Source organism: Natator depressus, chromosome 10 (assembly GCF_965152275.1).
Source record: "Natator depressus isolate rNatDep1 chromosome 10, rNatDep2.hap1, whole genome shotgun sequence".
Classification (NCBI taxonomy): domain Eukaryota; kingdom Metazoa; phylum Chordata; order Testudines; family Cheloniidae; genus Natator; species Natator depressus.
This window is the reverse complement of record NC_134243.1, coordinates 83,613,050-83,632,322: the sequence shown is the minus strand read 5'-3', so window position 1 is coordinate 83,632,322 and position 19,273 is coordinate 83,613,050. Positions and strand designations below refer to the sequence as shown.

Below are 19,273 nucleotides of genomic sequence, written 5' to 3'. Positions count from 1 at the left end.
ATTAAAACAATGCAGCCTGGAAGTGACAACAGTACATTTACTTTGACACGTAGTTTTGCTAATATCCCACAATGCAGCGGATGTGCCTATTCAGCATTTCCCCAGTGTGCTTTCGCTGCAATTCACCCATAGTTATTTCCACACAATTGTCTTTCCTCACCAATTGTCCAAACCTTTTTCCTGCATTTCTCCTCCGTGAAGGTATTTTAAGGAGTTCAGTATGTCAGCCACCTAACCACTCTGCATTTATTAATAAACCTGCTTTCCCATCGGACACATTATTCCCTTAACTCAGTGACCTCCAACCAGTGACCTCTAACCCTTTTTATGCCTAAGATCACTTTTTGAATCTAAGGGCAACCCAGAATCTACCCCACCCCTTCTTCAAGGCCCTGCCCCTTCCCCAAACCCCCGCCCCACTCACTCCATCCATCCCCCCGGCCCCGTTTCTGTTGCTTACTCTCCCCCACCCTCACTCACTTTCACCGGGATGGGGTTGGGGTTCGGGAGGGGGTGTGGGCTCTGGGCTGAGCCTGGGGCAGGGGGTTGGTGTACAGGAGGGGGTGAGGGGTTCAAGCTCTAGAAGGGAGTTTGGGTGCATGAGGGAGCTCCAGGCTGGGGAAGAATGTTGGGGTGTAGGAGGGAGGTGCAAGCTCTAGGAGGGAGTTTGGGTGCAGGCTGGGGATGCAAAGGGGGTGCAAGTTCTAGGAGGGAGCGGTGTGGTGCCAGGGTAGGCAGGGAGCCTGCCTTAGCCTTTCTGTGCCCACCGCCAACTGGGAGCCGCCAGAGGTAAGTGCCGGAGCCAGCACCCCAAACCCTCTCCTGCATTCCAACCCCCAGCACTCCGAACCCCTCCCTGCCTACCCCAGCTCCACACCGCTCCCAGAAGGGAGCAACGCAACCCTGTGGCCCCTGGAGGGGGTGGGGGGCACATAGCTCCGTGCGCTCCCTCTCTCTGCAAGCACCGCCCCGACAGCTCTCCTGGCCAATGGGAGATGCGAGGGCAGTGCTTGAAGATAGGAGTAGTGTATGGAGGGAGACCCCTGCCCCTGTGGCTGCAGGGCTGCGCTGGCCGCTTCTGGGAGCGGCGTAGGGTCGGGGTAGGCAGGGAGTCTGCCTTAGCAACAGTCACACTGCACCGCTGGAGATCACGATCGACTGGGAGATCCTCTAGGATCAACCACTCGATTGCGATCGACTGGTTGGTGACCACTGCCCTAACTCCTTTCATAGCAGTAACTCAGATCCTGGTGCACTGCTAAAAGGGGAGTCCCAGAAATGCAGCTTTTCTGCAACGGTAAAACGGAGATGCCAAGTCTGGGCAAGAGGCCTAATCAGAGCAATTGAAACTACACCCGCCCCATTACCTCCATGGACCCAGTTTTCCGGTTGCGGATCAAGGGCGATCTCCGCTGAATGCAGGTTGGCTCAGAGGGCTGGGATGACCTTTCTTGTGCTTGGTCTGTTCCATCAATGCTCTTCACTTTGGAGAGATCCTCCATGCTGCCCTGGTTTGGCTTCTTATCATCATTCTGCATGAAGGAAATACTAGCAGCATTACTAACACAACTAGCAATGCAGGCCCAGGTGGGATTTACTGAGAGGAAAAAACAGGCCCAGCAGAATTCCAGTCAGACACTTGTACAAAATGAAGTGAGATTACATCTCCCCACACACAGCCTTGAAACCGGAGACCAAGTACCCAGCCAGCCAGGAAACTCAACCCCGCAAACAACCCTCAACTGCCAGATACGCTACTGCAAGAGTGGGCCCGAGACATGGCCACTGCTGGCTGGCGGAGGCACCACAGAATGCAGGGGAGCTGCTAGGTATGTGCTTGTCAAAATGTGATGAAGGATTCTGGGTCAGACTGTGCCTGGCCCTGCTGTGAGCACACCAGAGCCTGCTTCCCCAGGATCACAAAGGCTCTCCTGAGCACACTTGGGTCCCAGCCTCTCTTCTAAGGATGGGGAAGAGGTGGGCCTGTGGCTTCACCTCTCTTTCATTAGCGCACTGCTTTCCCCACAGGGGCAGTGCAGTTGCTGTGCTCCACACCATCTCCCACCAGGCCTGTGACTCAGTGACACAGGCAGGCCCTTCAAACAGGGCACAGTGACTGCAGACTCACTTCTGCTGATGCAGGCCGAAAGCCAAACCCTGTAGGGGCACTTCCATCTTCCTCACATCCCTTCACACCTGGGCTGAAATGAAGCTCCACGTGAAAACGCTCCTCTGAAGATGAGTCCTGAGAACACAAAAATCAGCCCCTACTTCAGTGTGGGCTGTGGTACTGGCCTTCTGCCCTCTCTCCTCCATGCCAAAATAGCACACACCCCAAGCACACCGCTTAGGCGGAAATGCAGAAGCAATGAGACAAGCACAGACAGGCTAACCTGGGCTTTATGTCTCACCCAGCAGCACAGAGCTCAGTATTACGGTTATCACAGTAGCGCCTGGAGGACCCAATCAGGACTGGGCTATGCAAACATACCCAGAGACACAGTACCTGCCCTCCCTTCAAAACGGACCACACACTGGGGAGAGCAAGTCTTATACCTTCCTGGACTTGGTTTTATAGATTATGACTTCTAGGACAACACAGGCTAAGGAACCTCACCCAGGATGCCTCCTGGCTGGGCTACAACAGATCTTTGAGAAAGACACACCTCATCTTGATCTGAAGACCCCCCTCCTTGACGGAGAATCCACTACATCACTGGGCAAGTTGTTTCAAGGGTTAATTACCCTGACTGTTAAAAACTTCCCACCTTATACTCTAGTTTGTATTTGTCAACTTTCAGCTTCCAGCCATTGGCTCTTTTTTTTCAAATAGTGAACAAAGATATTTATTGAATACTTCTGTCTTTTCTGCATCATTACTGGCAATTTTATCATCTCTATCTAGTGCAGACTTACACCATTGCTAGAATTTTTTTCCTGGATGTTTAAAAAATTATTATTATTGCCCTCTGAATCCTATTAGCTATAGATTTTTGGCATTGATTCCTCTGGTATCCCGTATCAATTGTCCGCATTTCACGACGAAAAAATAACAGCCATACTGTCAGACCAAAGATCCATCTAGCCCAGTATCCAGTCTTCCGACAATGGCCAGTGCCAGGTGCCACAGAGGGAATGAACAGAACAGGTAATCTTCAAGTGATCCATCCCGTCACCCATTACCAGCTTCTGGCAAACAGATGCTAGGGACACCATCCCTGTCCACTCTGGCTAATAGCCATTGATGGATCTATCCTGCATGAATTTAATCTAGTTCTTTTTTGAACCCTGTTATAGTCTTGGCCTTCACAACATTCTCCAGCAAGGAGTTCCACGGGTTGACTGTGTGTTGTATGAAAAAATACTTCCTTGTGCTTGTTTTAAACCTGCTGCCTATTAATTTCATTTGGTGACTCCTTGTTCTTGTGTTATGAGAAGGAGTAAATAGCATGTCCTTATTTACTTTCTCCATACCAGTCATGATTTTCAAGACCTCAATCATATCCCCCCTTTTCCAAGCCGAAAAGTCCCAGTCTTATTACTCTCTCCTCATACGGAAGCCGTTCCATACCACTAATCATTTTTTTAAAAAGGAGTACTTGCGGCACCTTAGAGACTAACAAATTTATTAGAGCATAAGCTTTCGTGAGCTACAGCTCACTTCATCAGATGCTGTAGCTCACGAAAGCTTATGCTCTAATAAAATTGTTAGTCTCTAAGGTGCCACAAGTACTCCTTTTCTTTTTACGGATACAGACTAACACGGCTGCTACTCTGAAACTAATAATTTTTGTTGCCCTTTTCTCAACCTTTTCCAATTCCAATATAACTTTTTTGAGAAGGGGCAACCACATCTGCATGCAGTATTCAAGATGTGGGCGTACCATGGATTTATATAGAGGCAACATGACATTTTCTGTCTTATTATCTATCCCTTTCTTAATGACTGCTAATTTAATAGATTTTAAGGCCAGAAGGGACCATTATGATCACCTGTCTGACCTTCTGCATAATGCAAACCATAGAATTTCATCCAGTGATTCCTGCCTCAAACCCATCATTTAAGTCATTGCTATCAACCGCACTTTTTTCCATTTGTGCGTGCAATTCCATAGTGCTCTTTTCTCTTTCCTTTTTAATCAGGATAAGTTTTCTGTGATTGGGGAATTTTGATTTTTTTGGGCATCTACTAAAAGAATTTTTAAACAACTTCCAATTATCATTCATGTTGTTTGAAGTTTTTCCTACTAAATCACTTTTAATCATAATTTTAAGCAAAATTGTTTTCAGCTTGGGAAATTGGCCCTTTCAAAGTGCCAAGTAAATATATTACTGGTTAGGACAATATTCTGTTTACAGATAACAAATGTAATTAGGTCATGTTCACTTACACCTCGGCAACCACTACTTTTTAGCTCAGTGATTAATTTATCTTTATCAATAAGTTAACACAATATTAGCCACAAATGCCATAGCTAGGCTATTCTCCTCTAGGAGAGCTCAGCCCCTACATTCCAATAACCAGAGGGCCACACTCACTCCCCCTAAATCAAGGGTGGGTTAACGAGTGGTAGCTGCCACAATGAGTCAGAAGGGCTCTGTTAACCTTTCCCTACAGAGTTCCAACACCTGATAACACTGTGGGTCAGTGGAAGAGCACAACCAACCTATTACAACAGATCTGACTCCAAGTGCTCTGCTCCAACCATTTACAGATGATGCGGTCTCTTCTAACAATGCACTGGGAGAAGAGGGGGGGTATTCTCTCTTTTTCCCCAGTGGTCAAAGACCACCACTAACAAAAGGCTGTTACGTCTGGCCTCCAGCACCTCTGGGATGTTCCAAGCCAACGGGAGCTGATAGCAGAGGTGTCTGATCATAGATTCAGCTAGTCCTAGATTAATGCTGTGACTGGAAGCAGCTGCTCAGCAGCAGGTTATTTTTAAATACCAATTCAAAATCCCCTTAACTGAATGAAGGATTCTGGTCTACAGATTCTTCGCCAGATGGGAACTGTTGGCCCTAGAAACTTGTGTTTTGGGAGGCTCTTCAGCCCAGGAGACTCCCCATCTCACATTTCAGAAAGAAAATGTGCAATCAGTTTTGGTGGCTCACTGCTTGGTATGACAGGAGGCCCACCAATGCCAGTACCTTGCCACCTGGGCAAAGACAGAGAGTGCTGGATCCTGGTGGCCACTGTCTCATATCACAGGAGGAAAGATTTTATTCTAGTTCTACATCCCTCACCTTGTTGTTGTCCTCGTACAGCATGATAACAATCTGGGTCATGTAGTTCAGTTCTGAGATAGCACTCAAATAGTCCATGGCTCTCTTCCACTGCTGGTCCTTGGACTCCTGATACATACACACAAACAGTCGCATGGGATAAGCAATAGCAGACAACTTGCAGCACTAAGTGAAATGGGTCTGAGAGGGTTTCCTCTCCACAGTGTAACATCCCTGTCAGCACAGAAACACCTCACTCAGCTAATCTGCAGACAGAACCTCACACGGGGGGAGAGGAGTTTACAGAAAGAAATGATGGCAGGAAGGGACACTCAGACTACAGCTACAGCCCATGTTCAGATTTTAGCACATCCAGCAGCAGGCTACCCGCTAATGTCATGCTGAGAAATGGAGCACAACCAATAACAGCTTCCCTAACATGCTGGTTCTCATATGGTGGTCTGCAGAATGAAATATTTGCAAGAAGCAGTAAGAAAATGGAGGGGGAAGAATGGAAAGGAAAGAGGGTTGCTCTTACAAAAGGGTTTGATGAATGGAAAAACTGGACAACACTTTGGACATGCCATTTGCGAGATGGGAAGGGCAGCATGGTGTCCGAGCTCTCACCAGGGCACAGCCATGCCCCCAAGGTAGCATGCCCCACAGTACAGTATCCCCTGACACCACAGGGGACGGTGAGTGGAAGAAAAACACGCTGCACATTGACCAGGAAGTTAGATAAAGTCACTTCTGGCCACTTTCCTCAGATACAGAGAGCTGCCACAGGCACATGAACCTGAACCTGCTAAACAAGCCCCAACACATGCAAACCTTCTAGGAATAGCAGGATAGGAGACCAAAGCGAACCAAAGAACACAATTAGCTGTTTGTGAGGCAGTGCATTTCTTAGCCCTTCTAATACCCACAGGGAGTGTGTGTGTGTAGAGCCAACCTAACCAACCAACCAACCATCGAGGCTCGGGGAAAGATTTCTCCGATTCAAGCTCTGTAGTGATGTGAAATTCTAGGCTCTACTCTTACCAAAGGAGAGACAGGGCTCCGTCTCCAAATGCCAGGCCCTTCCATTTCCTTCTCGCTGAAGGGACCCACTCATACACAGAATCATAGGACTGGAAGGGACCTGGAGTGGTTATCTAGTCCAGTCCCCTGCACTCAAGGCAGGACTAAATATCATTTAGACCATCCCTGACAGGTGTTTGTCTAACCTGTTCTTAAAAATCTCCAATGACGAAGATTCCACAACCTCCCTGGGCAATTTATTCCAGTGATTAACCACCCTGACAGTTAGGAAGTTTTTCCTAATGTCCAACCTAACTCTCCCTTGCTGCAATTTAAGCCCATTGCTTCTGGTCCTATCCTCAAAAGTTAAGGAGAACAATTTTTCTCCCTTCTCCTTGTAACAACCTTTTATATACTTGAAAACTCATGCTTCTCCTTAGTCTTCTCTTCTTCAGACTAAACAAACCCAATTTTTTCAATCTTCCCTCAAAAGGTCATGTTTTCTAGACCTTCCATCATTTTTGTTGCTCTTCTCTGGACTTTCTCCAATTTGTCCACATCTTTCCTGAAATGTGGCGCCCAGAACTAGACACAATTCTCCTGTTGAGGCCTAATCAGCGTGGAGTAGAGCGGAAGAATTACTTCTTTTGTCTTGCTTACAACACTCCTGCTAATACATCCCAGAATGTTTGCTTTTTTTGCAACAGCGTTACTCTGTTGACTCCTATTTAACTTGTAATCCACCGACTCCCGGATCCCTTTCTGCAGGACTCCTTCCTAGGCAGTCATTTCCCATTGTGCATGTGTGCAAATGATTGTTCCTTCCTAAGTGGAGTAGTTTGCATTTGTCTTTAGTGAATTTCATTGTATTTACTTCAGGCCTTTCTCCAGTTTGTCCAGATCATTTTGAATTTTAATCCTATCCCCAAAAGCACTTGCAACCCCTCCCAGCTCAGTATCATCCGCAAACTTTATAAGTGCACTCTCTATGCCATTATCTAAATCACTGATGAAGATATTGAACACAACTGGCCCAAGAACTGATCCCTGAGGGACCTCACTCGATATGTCCTTCCAGCTTGATTGTGAACCACCGATAACTACTCTCTTGGATCAGCTTTCCAACCAGTTATGCACTCACTTTAGAGTAGCTGCAATTCCAGCTCACTTACTTCAGGGGACATTGAGTCATTGACTTGGAACTAAAAGAAAGTCTCTAGAGCGGAGCTTGGCCCTGCTCAAGAGGAATCAGCTTCCCTTCCCTTCCAAGGGCAGGGTGGGGAGCACTCCCTGAGCTATGCCACCAAATCAGACTCCCACCAGGTTCCCCACTAAAACCAGTGGGGCTGGTCTTGGAATGAAGTATTATTCAGCAAGAATCAGACCCTTAACAAAAACCACCCTCCACCTGCCAAAGATGAAAATAAGCCCCAACATGCAAACAAAGCAGAGATAGTGCTGGTCAGAAGCCAGTGGTATGAGTCATTGGTGGGGAGTTAGCTAGAAGGGGTAACCTGCAGCCACACACTGTTCACCCTGGACAGGGCTGATGAAGAAAGGGGGAGGTTTACCCTGTGGTACTGCTGGCACACTTACATCCAAGAGCCCCCCATAGCGGAAGATGCTGAGCAGGGAATGTACGTGGCTCTCGCTGGTAAAGTATAACCGTGTCCGTACATGGCGACCTGGGGACAGGACTCCTCTTGAGTACCTAAACCAAATCAGCCCCAGTGTTATTCACAACGTAGTTCATACAGACTCTCTCAAACATGCATGCCTAACAGAGTGAAATAATTCTGCAGAGATAAATACACCCACGTTTCACGGTAGCAGAGGCAGAGCAAGATGCGAGGAGCAAGTGGCCTGCTACACAGCATCCTAAGGAACAGGCCTGTAGGAATGGTGTAGTCCTCTCCCCAACCAAACACCTGCTCCCCTCTGCACATTCTGATAAAGGCAGCAACACTCCCTCTCCCCGCAACGATGCACTACTGCCTTAATTTATCATCACTGGTTGGTCCATCTAGGTCAATGTATGGCATGGCCTTCTCAGGGCACAGTGTGTCCCCGACCAGTGCCAACATGCAGCAAGGTCCTTACAAGGGGTGCAGCTTGTTGACAGACTCATCCTCATGGGTTCTTTGCAGGTCCAACTGGATCTTCTTGATGAGAGGAAGACAGAAGCCAATAGCAATCTCCAGCTTTTCCTCCTTATTAATCCCATATTCCTGCAGTAGTAACAGAAAGAAAAGAACGTAAGAACCACCATACTGGGTCAGACCAGTGGTCCATCTAGCCCAGGATCCTGTCTTCAGACAGCAGCCAATGCCAGGAGCTTCAGAGGGAATGAACAGTACAGGTACTCATCAAGTGATCCATTCCCTGTCATCTAGCCCGAGCATCTGGCAGTCAGAGGCCTAGGGACACCCAGAGCATGGGGTTGCAGCCCTGACCATCTTGGCTGATAGCCGCTGATAGAGTATCCTCCATGAACTTCTCTGATCTTTTTTTAACCCATTTATACTTTTGGCCTTCACAACATCCTCTGGCAACGAGTTCCACGGGTTGGCTGTGCGTTGTGTGAATGTTTATTTGAAACCTGCTGCCTATTAATTTCATTGGATGACCCCTGCTTCGTGCGTTATGTAAAGGGGTAAATAACAACACTTCCTTATTCACTTTCTCCACACCTTTCACGATTTTAAAGACCTCTATAATACCCACCCTTAACTGTCTCTTTTCCAAGCTGAATAGTCCAGCCTTGTTAATCGCTCTTCAGATGAAAGGTGTTCCATACCCTTAATCATTTTTGTGGCCCTTTTCTGTACCTTTTCCATTTCCAATATATCTTTTCTGAGATGTGGAGACCAGAACCACACACAGTATTCCAGTATTATATATTGGCATTATTGATATTTTTGTCATACCTATCCCTTTCCTAATGGTTCCTAATATTATTAGCTTTTATGACTACCAATCCACATTGAGCGGATGGTTCAGAGAACCATCCACAAGGACTCCAAGATCTCTTTCTTGAGTGGTAATAGCTAATTTAGACCAGATCATTTTGTATATATAGTTGGGATTATGTTTTCCAATGTGCATTGCTTTATATTTATCAACTTTTAGTTTCATCTGCCATTTTCTTGCCACTCACCCAGTTTTGTGAGATCCCTTTGTAACTCTTCACAGACTGCTTTGGACTGATCTTGGATAATTTTGTATCATCTGCAAACTTTGCCACCTCAGTGTTTACTTCTTTTTCAAGATCATTTATGATCATGTTGAACACCATCGGTCCCACTACAGACCCCTGGGGGACACCACTATTTACCTCTCTCCATTCTGAGAACGGACCATTTATTCCTACCCTGTGTTGTGTCTTTTAACCAGTTACTGATCCATGACAGGACCTTCCCTCTCCTCCCATCACTGCTTACTTTGCTCAAGAGCCTTTGGTGAGGGACCTTGTCAAAGGCTTTCTGAAAGTCCAGCTACACTAGATCCATTGAATCACGCTTGCCCACATGCTTCTTGACCCCTCAAAGCATTCCAATAGATTGGGGAGGCATGATTTCCCTTTACAAAAGCAGTGTTAACTCTTTTCCGACAAACAGAACTATCAGACACATATGAACACCCTGATTATCACTACAAAAGGTTTTCTCCCCCCCCCCGCTGGTAATAGTTCATCTTAAGTGATCACTCTCCTTACTGTGTGTATGATAACACCCATTTTTTCATGTTCTGTGTGTATATAAATCTCCTCACTGTATTTTCCACTGAATGCATCCGATGAAGTGAGCTGTAGCTCACAAAAGCTTATGCTCAAATAAATTGGTTAGTCTCTAAGGTGCCACAAGTACTCCTTTTCTTTTAATATATGAACACTGTTCTTTATTATAGTTTCAACCAAATTGCCTGGTACTGAAGTTAAGCTTACCAGCCTGTAATTGCCAGGAGCCATTTTTAAAAATTGGCATCCCATTAGCTATCCTCCAGTCAGCTAGCACAGAAGTGGATTTAAGTGATAGGGTACATACCAGAGTTAATAGTTCTACAATGTAATATTTGGGTTCCTTGAGAACTTTTGGGTGAATACCATCTGGTGCTGGTGACTTATTACTGTTTAATTTACCAATTTGTTACAAACCCTCCTCTACGGACATGTCAGTCTGGGACATTTCCTCAGATCTGTCACCTAAAAAGAATGGCTCAAGAGTGGAATCTCCCTTACATCCTCTGCAGGAAGACCAATGCAAAGAATTCATTTATATTCTCTGCAATGGCCTTGTCTTCCTTGAATGATCCTTTAGCACCTTGATCATCCAGTGGCCCCACTGACTGGAAGGCTTCCTGCTTCTGATGTACTTACATTTTTTGGAGTCTTTTGCTAGTTGCTCTTCAAATTCTTTTTTGGCCTTCCTAATTATATGTTTACTCTTGACTAGCCAGAGTTTATGCTCTTTTCTATTTTCCTCAGTAGGATTTTACTTCCAATTTTTAAATGATCCTTTTTGCCTCTAACTGCTTCTTTTACTCTATTGTGTAGCCATGGTGGCATTTTTTTTATCCTCCTATTCTTTTTAATTTGGGGTAAAGTTTGAGCCTCTAGTATGGTTTTTTTAAAAAGTTTCCATGCAGTTTGCAGGCTTTTCACTTTTGTGCCTGTTCCTTTTAATTTATGTTTAACTAACTTCCTCATTTTTGTGTCATTTCCCTTTCTGAAGTTAAATGCTACTGTGGTGGGTTTCTTTGGTATTTCCCCATTCCCCTGACAAAGCATGTTAAATTTAAATTATATTATGGTCACTGTTACCAAGCGGTTCAGTTATAATCACCTCTTGGATCAGAGACTATGCTCCACTTAGGACTAAATCAAGAAATGCCTCCTGCCTTGTGGGTTCCAGGATTAGCTGCTCCAAGAAACAGTCATTTGAAAGGTGTCAAGAAACATTATCTCTGCATCCTGTCCTGAGGTGACATATACCCAGTCAATATGGGGATAGTTGAAAGCATGCATTATTACTGAGTTTTCTGTTTATAGCCGCTCTAATCTCCCTAAGCAGTTCACAATTACTGTCACCATCCTGGTCAGGTGGTTGGTACTATGTTCCTACTGCTACATTCTTATTATTCAAGCATGGAATTTCTATCCCTAGAGATTATACGGTACACAGTTTATTCATTTAACAATTTTACTATATTTGACTATGCTTTCTTTCAAATATAGTGCCACTCCTCCACCAGCGTGACCTATATTATCCTTCCTATATATTTTGCACCCTGGTATTACAGTGTCCGACTGATTGTCATCATTCCACCATGTTTCTGAGATTCCATTAAATGAGGCTATTCATATCATACCAGGCACTCAAGTTCACCCATCTTAGTATTTAGACTTCTAGGATTTGCATACAAGCACTTAAAACGTTTGTCACTTTTTAGTTGTCTGCCTTCATGTGATATTGAACTGGGACTCTTTCATTTGACTGTCTCTCTTCAATTCCTACTTTTACTTTGCCAACTTCTAAACTCTCCTCTTTACTAGGATAGAGAATCCCCGTTAATAAGTCCTCCCCTATGGGAGATCTTTGTCTGAACCACATGCTCCTCCGCACCTGTCAGCTTCCCCCACACTTTAGTTTAAGAACTCCTCTATGGCCTTTTTAATTTTACATGCCAGGAGTCTGGTTCCATTTTGGTTTAGATGGATCCCATCCTTTCTGTATAGGCTCCTCCTTTCCCAACAGTTCCATATAAACCTGAATCCTTCCTTCCTACATCATTGTCTCATCGACGCATTGAGACCCTGCCGTTCTGCCTGTCTAACTAGCCTTGTGTGTGGAACTGGAATCATTTCAGAAAATGCTACCATTGAAATCCTGCACTTAATCTCTTCCCTAGCAGCCTAAATTTGGCCTCCTATCCTTCCTTATGTCACTGGTACCCACCAGACAAACACTGAAACTGGCTTCTTAGGGCCAGATCCTTATACAGATAATGAAGGCTTCTTACACGTAACCAGATTTCTTCAAGATGAGCCTCTGAATATCCACACTTGTGCAATCGAGGCTCCTCCACTGCAAGCTTCCAGAATATACGAGCGAGAAGTGTCCCCTGGAGCCACTTACTCTTTCCCCACCCCACCCCACCCTTCATGCATGGCTCTGAGTGCATACAAGGGGAGGTGGTCCCAACCTCCCTCGGACACACCCTTTCATCTGGGAATTTTTAACCCCACACCTCTGAAAAGGAGGTCTGATTGATCAGCAACTCCTGCTTTTCAACAGGTTTGTCCAGAGCACAGCATCACCCTTATGAGAAGTGTTCCAGCATTCCAGAGTCAAGCAGCTGACCAGAGAAAATTCAGACCTGAATGGAGATGCCCACCTCAAGGAGCAAGACTTCTTAGTCATCTTAAGACCCAGGATACTGAACAACAGAATAGTCAAGTTTCAGTCATGGCTAGTGACAGCAACTAGGTACCAATGTAACCAATATCTGAAAGATCACCAAGTCAATAGAATATCCAGAGACGTTCCTGCTCTTAGCAAAGGAAAAGGTCTGTGTTACTGATGTTAGCTCTTGCTTGTCCTTGGGTCAAAGCCATGGACAAAGTGCATTTTCCAGGGTGGGAAAAGATAAGCGGGTAGTTTTTGTTTTGGGGTTGTTGGTTTGTTTGTTTTTGGGGAGGGGGGGGTGTCCAATAGTTTTGGTAGCCAAATAGTTTTGACTGAACCAAAGAAGAGTGCTTTAGTAATATTAAAATCAACCCGACAAAGGTTTTTGTTTCGACTTTAGGCATTTTGACAAAAGTAAACGACTAGATTCTCCAGATGGCCTGGGGGAGTGGGAAGGGAGGAGATTTCCCTTACCACTGGAATGAAGGAGTCCCCAGTTCAAGTCCCCCCTCTGCCTGATGTGGAGAATCAGATTCCAAGCCTAAAAGGACCACTGTGATCATCTAGTCTGACCTCTCCTGTATAGCATGGGCCACAGACCTGCCTCACAATAATTCCGAGAGCAGAGCTTTAGAAAAACATCCGATCTTGATTTAAAAATGGTCAGTGATGGAGAATCCTCCATGATCCTTGGTAAATTGTTCCAATTGTTAATTACCCTCACTGTTAAAAATGTATGCCTTATTCCCAGTCTGAATTTGTCTAGCTTCAGTTTCCAGCCACTGGATCATGTTATACCTTTCTCTGCTAGATTGATTCGCCCGTTATTAAATATTTGTTCCCCATGTAGATACTTACAGACTGTATTCAAGTCATCCCTTATCCTTCTCTTTGTTAAGCTAAATAGATGGAGCTTCTTAAGTCTATCACTAGAAGGCAGGTTTTCTAACCCTTTAATCATTCTCATGACTTTTCTGAACCCTCTCCCATTGATCAACTTCCTTCTTAAATTGTGGGCACCGGAACTGGATGCAGCATTCCAGCAACAGTCGCACCACAGTCAAATACACAGGTAAAATAATCTCTCTACTCCTACTCAACGTTCCCTTGATTATGCATCCCAGGATCACTTTCTCTTTTGGCCATGGTGCCACACGGGGCATCTATGAAAAATGTCTACACTGGAACCGAGGTTGAGGTCGAACTAGGAGGCAGGCTGGTTGGCAGTGGCTGGGTCAGGATAAAAGGAGTGAAAACCAGGCTGAGGTCACGGCCGGGGTCTACTACGGACCCCTGCCCCAGAGGAAGAGGAGGCAGCTTTTTAAACAAATAACAAAACCCTCCACAGCCGGGGGCTTGGTGGCGAGGGGGGACTTCAGCTACTCAGCACCTGTTGTGGAAAACAGCCCAGCAGGGCACAGATTATCCAATAAATTCTTGGAACGTATTGGAGACAATTTTTTATTTCAGAAGATGGAGAAAGCTACTGGGGAGAGGCTGGTCTAGATTTGATTTTGACAAGTAGGGAGGAACTGGTTGAGAATTTGAAAGTAATCATGAAATCTTTGATGATCTAAAAATCAAGAGAGAGTCCTACAAAAAGTGAAAATGAGGTCAAATGACAAAGGATGAATATAAACAAATAACACAAGTAGATAGGAACAAAATTAGAGAGGCCAAGGCACAAAACAAGATCAAACTAGCTAGTGACATAAAGGGTAACAAGAAAACATTCTACAAATACATTAGAAGCAAGAGGAAGACCAAGCACAGGGTAGGACCGCTACTCAATGGAGGGGGAAAAACAATAACAGAAAATGTGGAAATGGCAGAGGCGCTTAATGACTTCTTTGTTTCAGTTTTCACCAAGAAGGTTGGCGGTGACTAGATGTCTAACATAGTGAATACCAGTGAAAATGAGGTAGGATCAGATGAGGCTAAAACAGGGAACAAAGTTAAAACTTACTTAGACAAATTAGATGTCTTCAAATCACCAGGGCCTGATGAAATGCATCCTAGAATACTCAAGGAGCTGACTGAGGAGATATCTGAGTCATTAGCGATTATCTTTCAAAAGTCATGGAAGACGGGAGAGATTCCAGAAGACTGGAAAAGGGCAAATATAGTACCAATATATAAAAATGGAAATAAGGACAACCCAGGGAATTACAGACCAGTCAGCTTAACTTCTGTACCCAGAAAGATAATGGAGCAAATAATTAAGCTATCAATTTGCAGACACCTAGAAAATAATAAGGTGATAAGTAACAGTCAGCATGGATTTGTCAAGAACAAATCGTGTCAAACCAACCTGATAGCTTTCCTTGACAGGGTAAAGAGACTTTGGCGGGGGGGGGGAGAAGCGGTAGACGTGTTATATCTTGACTTTAGTAAAGCTTTTGATACTGTCTTGCATGACCTCTCATAAACAAACTAGGGAAATGTAACCTAGATGGAGCTACTATAAGGTGGATGAAAAACTTGTTGGAAAACTGTTCCCAGAGAGTAGTTATCAGTGGTTCACAGTCATGCTGGAAGGGCAAAATGAATGGGGTTCCGCAGGGATCAGTTCTGGGTCCAATTCTGTTCAATATCTTTATCAATGATTTAGATAATGGCATAGAGAGTGCACTTATAAAGTCTGCAGATGATACCAAGCTGGGAGGGGTTGCAAGTGCTTTGAAGGATAGGATTAAAATTCAAAATGATCTGGACAAACTGGAGAATGGGTCTGAAGTAAACAGGTTGAAATTCAATAAGGACAAATGCAAAGTACTCCATTTAGGAAGGAACAATCAGTTGCACACATACAGAATGGGAAATGACTGCCTAGGAAGGAGTACTGCAGAAAGGGATCTGGGGGTCAAAGTGAACCACAAGCTAAATATGAGTCAACAGTGTAACACGGTTGCAAAAAAGTGAACATCATTCTGGGATGTATTACAGGAGTGCTGTAAGCAAGGCACAAGAAGTCATTCTTCCGTTCCACTCTGCACCGATTAGGCCTCAGCTGGAGTATTGTGTCTAGTTCTGGGTGCCATATTTCAGGAAAGATGTAGACAATCTGGAGAGAATCCTGAGAAGAGCGCCAAAAATGATTAAAGGTCTAAAAAACATGACTTATGAGGGAAGATTGAAAAAATTGGGTTTGTTTAGTCTGGAGAAGAGAGGACTGAGAGGGGACATGACAACAGTTTTCAAGTATGTAAAAGGTTGTTACAAGGAGGAGGGAGAAAAAACTGTTCTCCTTAACCTCTGAGGATAGGACAAGAAGCAATGGGCTTAAATTGCAGCAAGGGAGGGTTAGGTTGGACATTAGGAAAAACTTCCTAACTGTCAGGGTGGTTAAGCACTGGAATAAATTGCCTAGGGAGGTTGTGGAATCTCCATCATTGGAGATTTAAGAACAAGTCAGACAAACACCTGTCAGGAATGGTCTAGGTAATATTTAGTCCTGCCATGAGGGCAAGGGACTGGATCAGATGACCTCTCGAGGTCCCTTCCAGTCCTATGATTCATGTTCGGCTGATTATTCACCACAACCCCCATATTTTTTTTTTCCAGAGTCACTGATTCCCAAGATAGAACCCTTCATCCTGTAAGGATGGCCTATATTCTTTGTTCCTAGATGTATACACTGACATTCAGCCATATTAAAAACACATGTTGTTTGCTTGCACCCAGTTTACCAAGTAATCCAGATTGCTCTGAACAGTGACCTGTCCTTTTCGTTATTTACCACTCCCCCAATTTTTGGGTCATCTGCAAACTTTAATCGGAGATGATTTTATGTTTTTTCCTTCCAAGTCATTCATAACAATGTTAAATAGGATAGGGCCAAGAATCGATCCCTGCAGGACCCCCACTGGAAACATTCCCATTTGAGGATGATTCACCATTTACAATCATGTTTTGAGACCTAATCAGTTAGCCAGTTTTTAATCCATTTAATGTGTGCAATGTTAGAACATAAGAACAGCCATACTGGGTCAGACCAAAGGTCCATCTAGCCCAGTATCCTGTCTTCCGACAGTGGCCAATGCCAGTTGTCCCAGAGGCAATGAACAGACAGGTAATCAAGTGATTCATTCCCTTCGATCATTCCCAGCTTCTGGCAAACAGACGCTAGGGACACCATCCCTGCCCATCCTGGCAAATAGTCATGGATGGACCTATCCTCTGTGAATTTATCTAGTGCTTTTTTGAACCCTGTTATAGTCTTGGCCTTCACAACATTCTCCAGCAAGGAGTTCCACAGGCTGACTGTGCGTTGTGTGAAGAAATACTTCCTTGTGCTTGTTTTAAACCTGCTGCCTATTAAATTTCATTTGGTGACTCCTAGTTCTTGTGTTATGAGAAGGAGTAAATAGCATGTCCTTATTTACTTTCTCCACACTAGTCATGATTTTCTAGACTTCAATCAGATCCCCCTTTAGTCGTCTCTTTTCCAAGCTGAAAAGTCCCAGTCTTATTACTCTCTCCTCACATGGAAGCCGTTTCATACCCCTAATCATTTTTGTTGCCCTTTTCTCAACCTTTTCCAATTCCAATATATCTTTTTTGAGATGGGGCGACCACATTGAATACTGCATGCAGTATTCAAGATGTGAGCATACCATGGATTTATATAGAGGCAATATGATATTTTCTGTATCATCATCAAATCCCTTTCTTAATGATGCCCAACATTCTGTTCGCTTTTTTGACTGCCGCTGCACATTGAGTGGATATTTTCAGAGAACTAGCCACAGTGACTCCAAGATCTCTTTGAGTGGTAACAGCTAATTTAGACCCCATCATTTTATATGTCTGTTAATTGTATATTGTTTTAGTATTTAATTAAAATGTCATGCTGTGCCAAATAAAATGCCTTATAGAAGTATGTCAACACTATTACCTCTGTCAACCAAACACAATCTCATCCCTCTCCCCAAAAAAGATATCAAGTTAGTTTGACAAGATCTGTTTTCAGAAGGGATCTGAACCAAACTGAAAAATCCACTATTTGCCCAGCTCTGTTAGTTGCTATTTACCCCAGTTGCAGAAAAGCAGATAAAAATCAAGATAGAGACTTTGAAAAGAGCACTTGTGGTATTGAATAAAAACTCTGCTCAAAGAGCCTGTCAATAATTTATCTCCCTCTGGTAGATGAGACCTTGGTACAGGCATGAACAGCTGTGCTGAGGCTTTAGACATAGCCTGATCTTAAAGTTATCATATAATTGCACAAGTAACAAACCCATTCACTGCAGGAAAGTTTGGCAGGTTTGGAAAATATCAAGGTTTCACCGCCAAACTTAAGTGTGGATGAAAGTGTCCGTTTATATAAAATACTAGAGACAAATCATCTGCATGCTCTACTGAAGGTCAAGTATGGACACAGATGAAGACACCCAGACATTCATGAAAAATAATCATGAAAGCCAGGCATTTAATGGAACACTTGCTGCCAAAGAAAGGCCAAAGGTAAGATGCAGTTTTATTGGTAGAGCTCTTCCTGGACTCCAGAGGTTATGTTCAGTGAGATAGATTAAGATCTGAAAATGGCCATCTCTCAAGACTGTCTCATCATGCTTGTAGTTTTGATGCTACTATTGCACAGAAGGGTGAGTCCCTCTTGAACACCCCTGGAAAAATGAGCTCTGCCTTTGAAACCTGATAACAAGTACTATGTCCTCCAGGGTGTTAACACAGTCAGACAGTCATTTGCCCCATGCCAGGTACTCCAACTGCCCACACTGTACGATAGCTGGCAAGCTTTTATTTGTATTACAACCAAGAAGCAAACCTCACATGCCCTTAAGCTTAGTGATTTTCCTTTTTAAACCACACACACACACACCCCCGTGCATTCCAGATGGGAAGAATGACTGTATTGAGATTTTTATTTATATTACAAATAAAAACCTTGATACAGTGCATTTCTGATGGGAGGAATCAAAGCTCTTTTACAGAAGCTCTTGTCAATTTCTGGACCTGACTGTCCACCAGACCCTGTGTACTCCATCAGCTCCAAGAAGGGTTTGGTAAAGCAGAAAATGGGAGGCCTTAGGGGTTTCTACTATCCATGCGTGGGCTACAAAAGACACAAAGACAGTGCTGAAAATTCTATGGTATCTAGATATGCTTAGCACGGATGCTCTGGATTGCTGTGTATTTCATGCTGGAGCCACTCCAGAATCAGAATTGAAACATTTACTTCCTGGTTTTTAAGCAGATAAATCTGAGGTCAGTAGCTCTGAAAACACAAATTGTCTGCTCATATTCCCTCCTATGAGAGGTCAGAGACAAACAGCCATTAGCACATTTATGCTGCCAGATCCAGGGGATATCAAAGTATGTTTCATGGCCCCTCACCAATAGCAGTAGGTCCAAATTGGACTGACAGCACATTCTTCTCCCTGGATCCTTTCCTACACAAGGGGAAGAGTTCCCAGCATCTCTTCTCACCTTTGCAATAGGGCTGCTGAGGCAGTAGAGCATCTTCCCTGCAACTCCGTGTGGCCTGCTGTGGCACGGCATCTCCCTCCTAGCCTTAACAGTCCTACAACAGGTCCACCTGCTCTCAGGGAGACCCTGGCAAGAAGCAGACTCTAATCAGAGCATAAAACAGGGTCTTCCAC

The 19,273-nt window shown here is 44.3% G+C and overlaps 1 protein-coding gene across 7 annotated transcripts in view; it reads right to left on the bottom strand.

Annotated features, from left to right (window-relative positions):
• The window catches only part of PPIP5K1 (diphosphoinositol pentakisphosphate kinase 1), a 135,508-nt gene that overhangs the window by 64,773 nt on the left and 51,462 nt on the right, over nt 1–19,273 (bottom strand). For all 7 annotated transcript variants that reach the window (XM_074966726.1, XM_074966724.1, XM_074966727.1 and 4 more), the window contains exons 21-25: nt 8,347–8,474; nt 7,843–7,957; nt 5,248–5,355; nt 2,129–2,245; nt 1,368–1,532 (exon numbers count right to left, since the gene is read on the bottom strand). In XM_074966726.1, the coding sequence (XP_074822827.1) occupies nt 1,368–1,532; nt 2,129–2,245; nt 5,248–5,355; nt 7,843–7,957; nt 8,347–8,474 (633 nt within the window). The remainder of the gene's footprint in view (nt 1–1,367; nt 1,533–2,128; nt 2,246–5,247; nt 5,356–7,842; nt 7,958–8,346; nt 8,475–19,273) is intronic.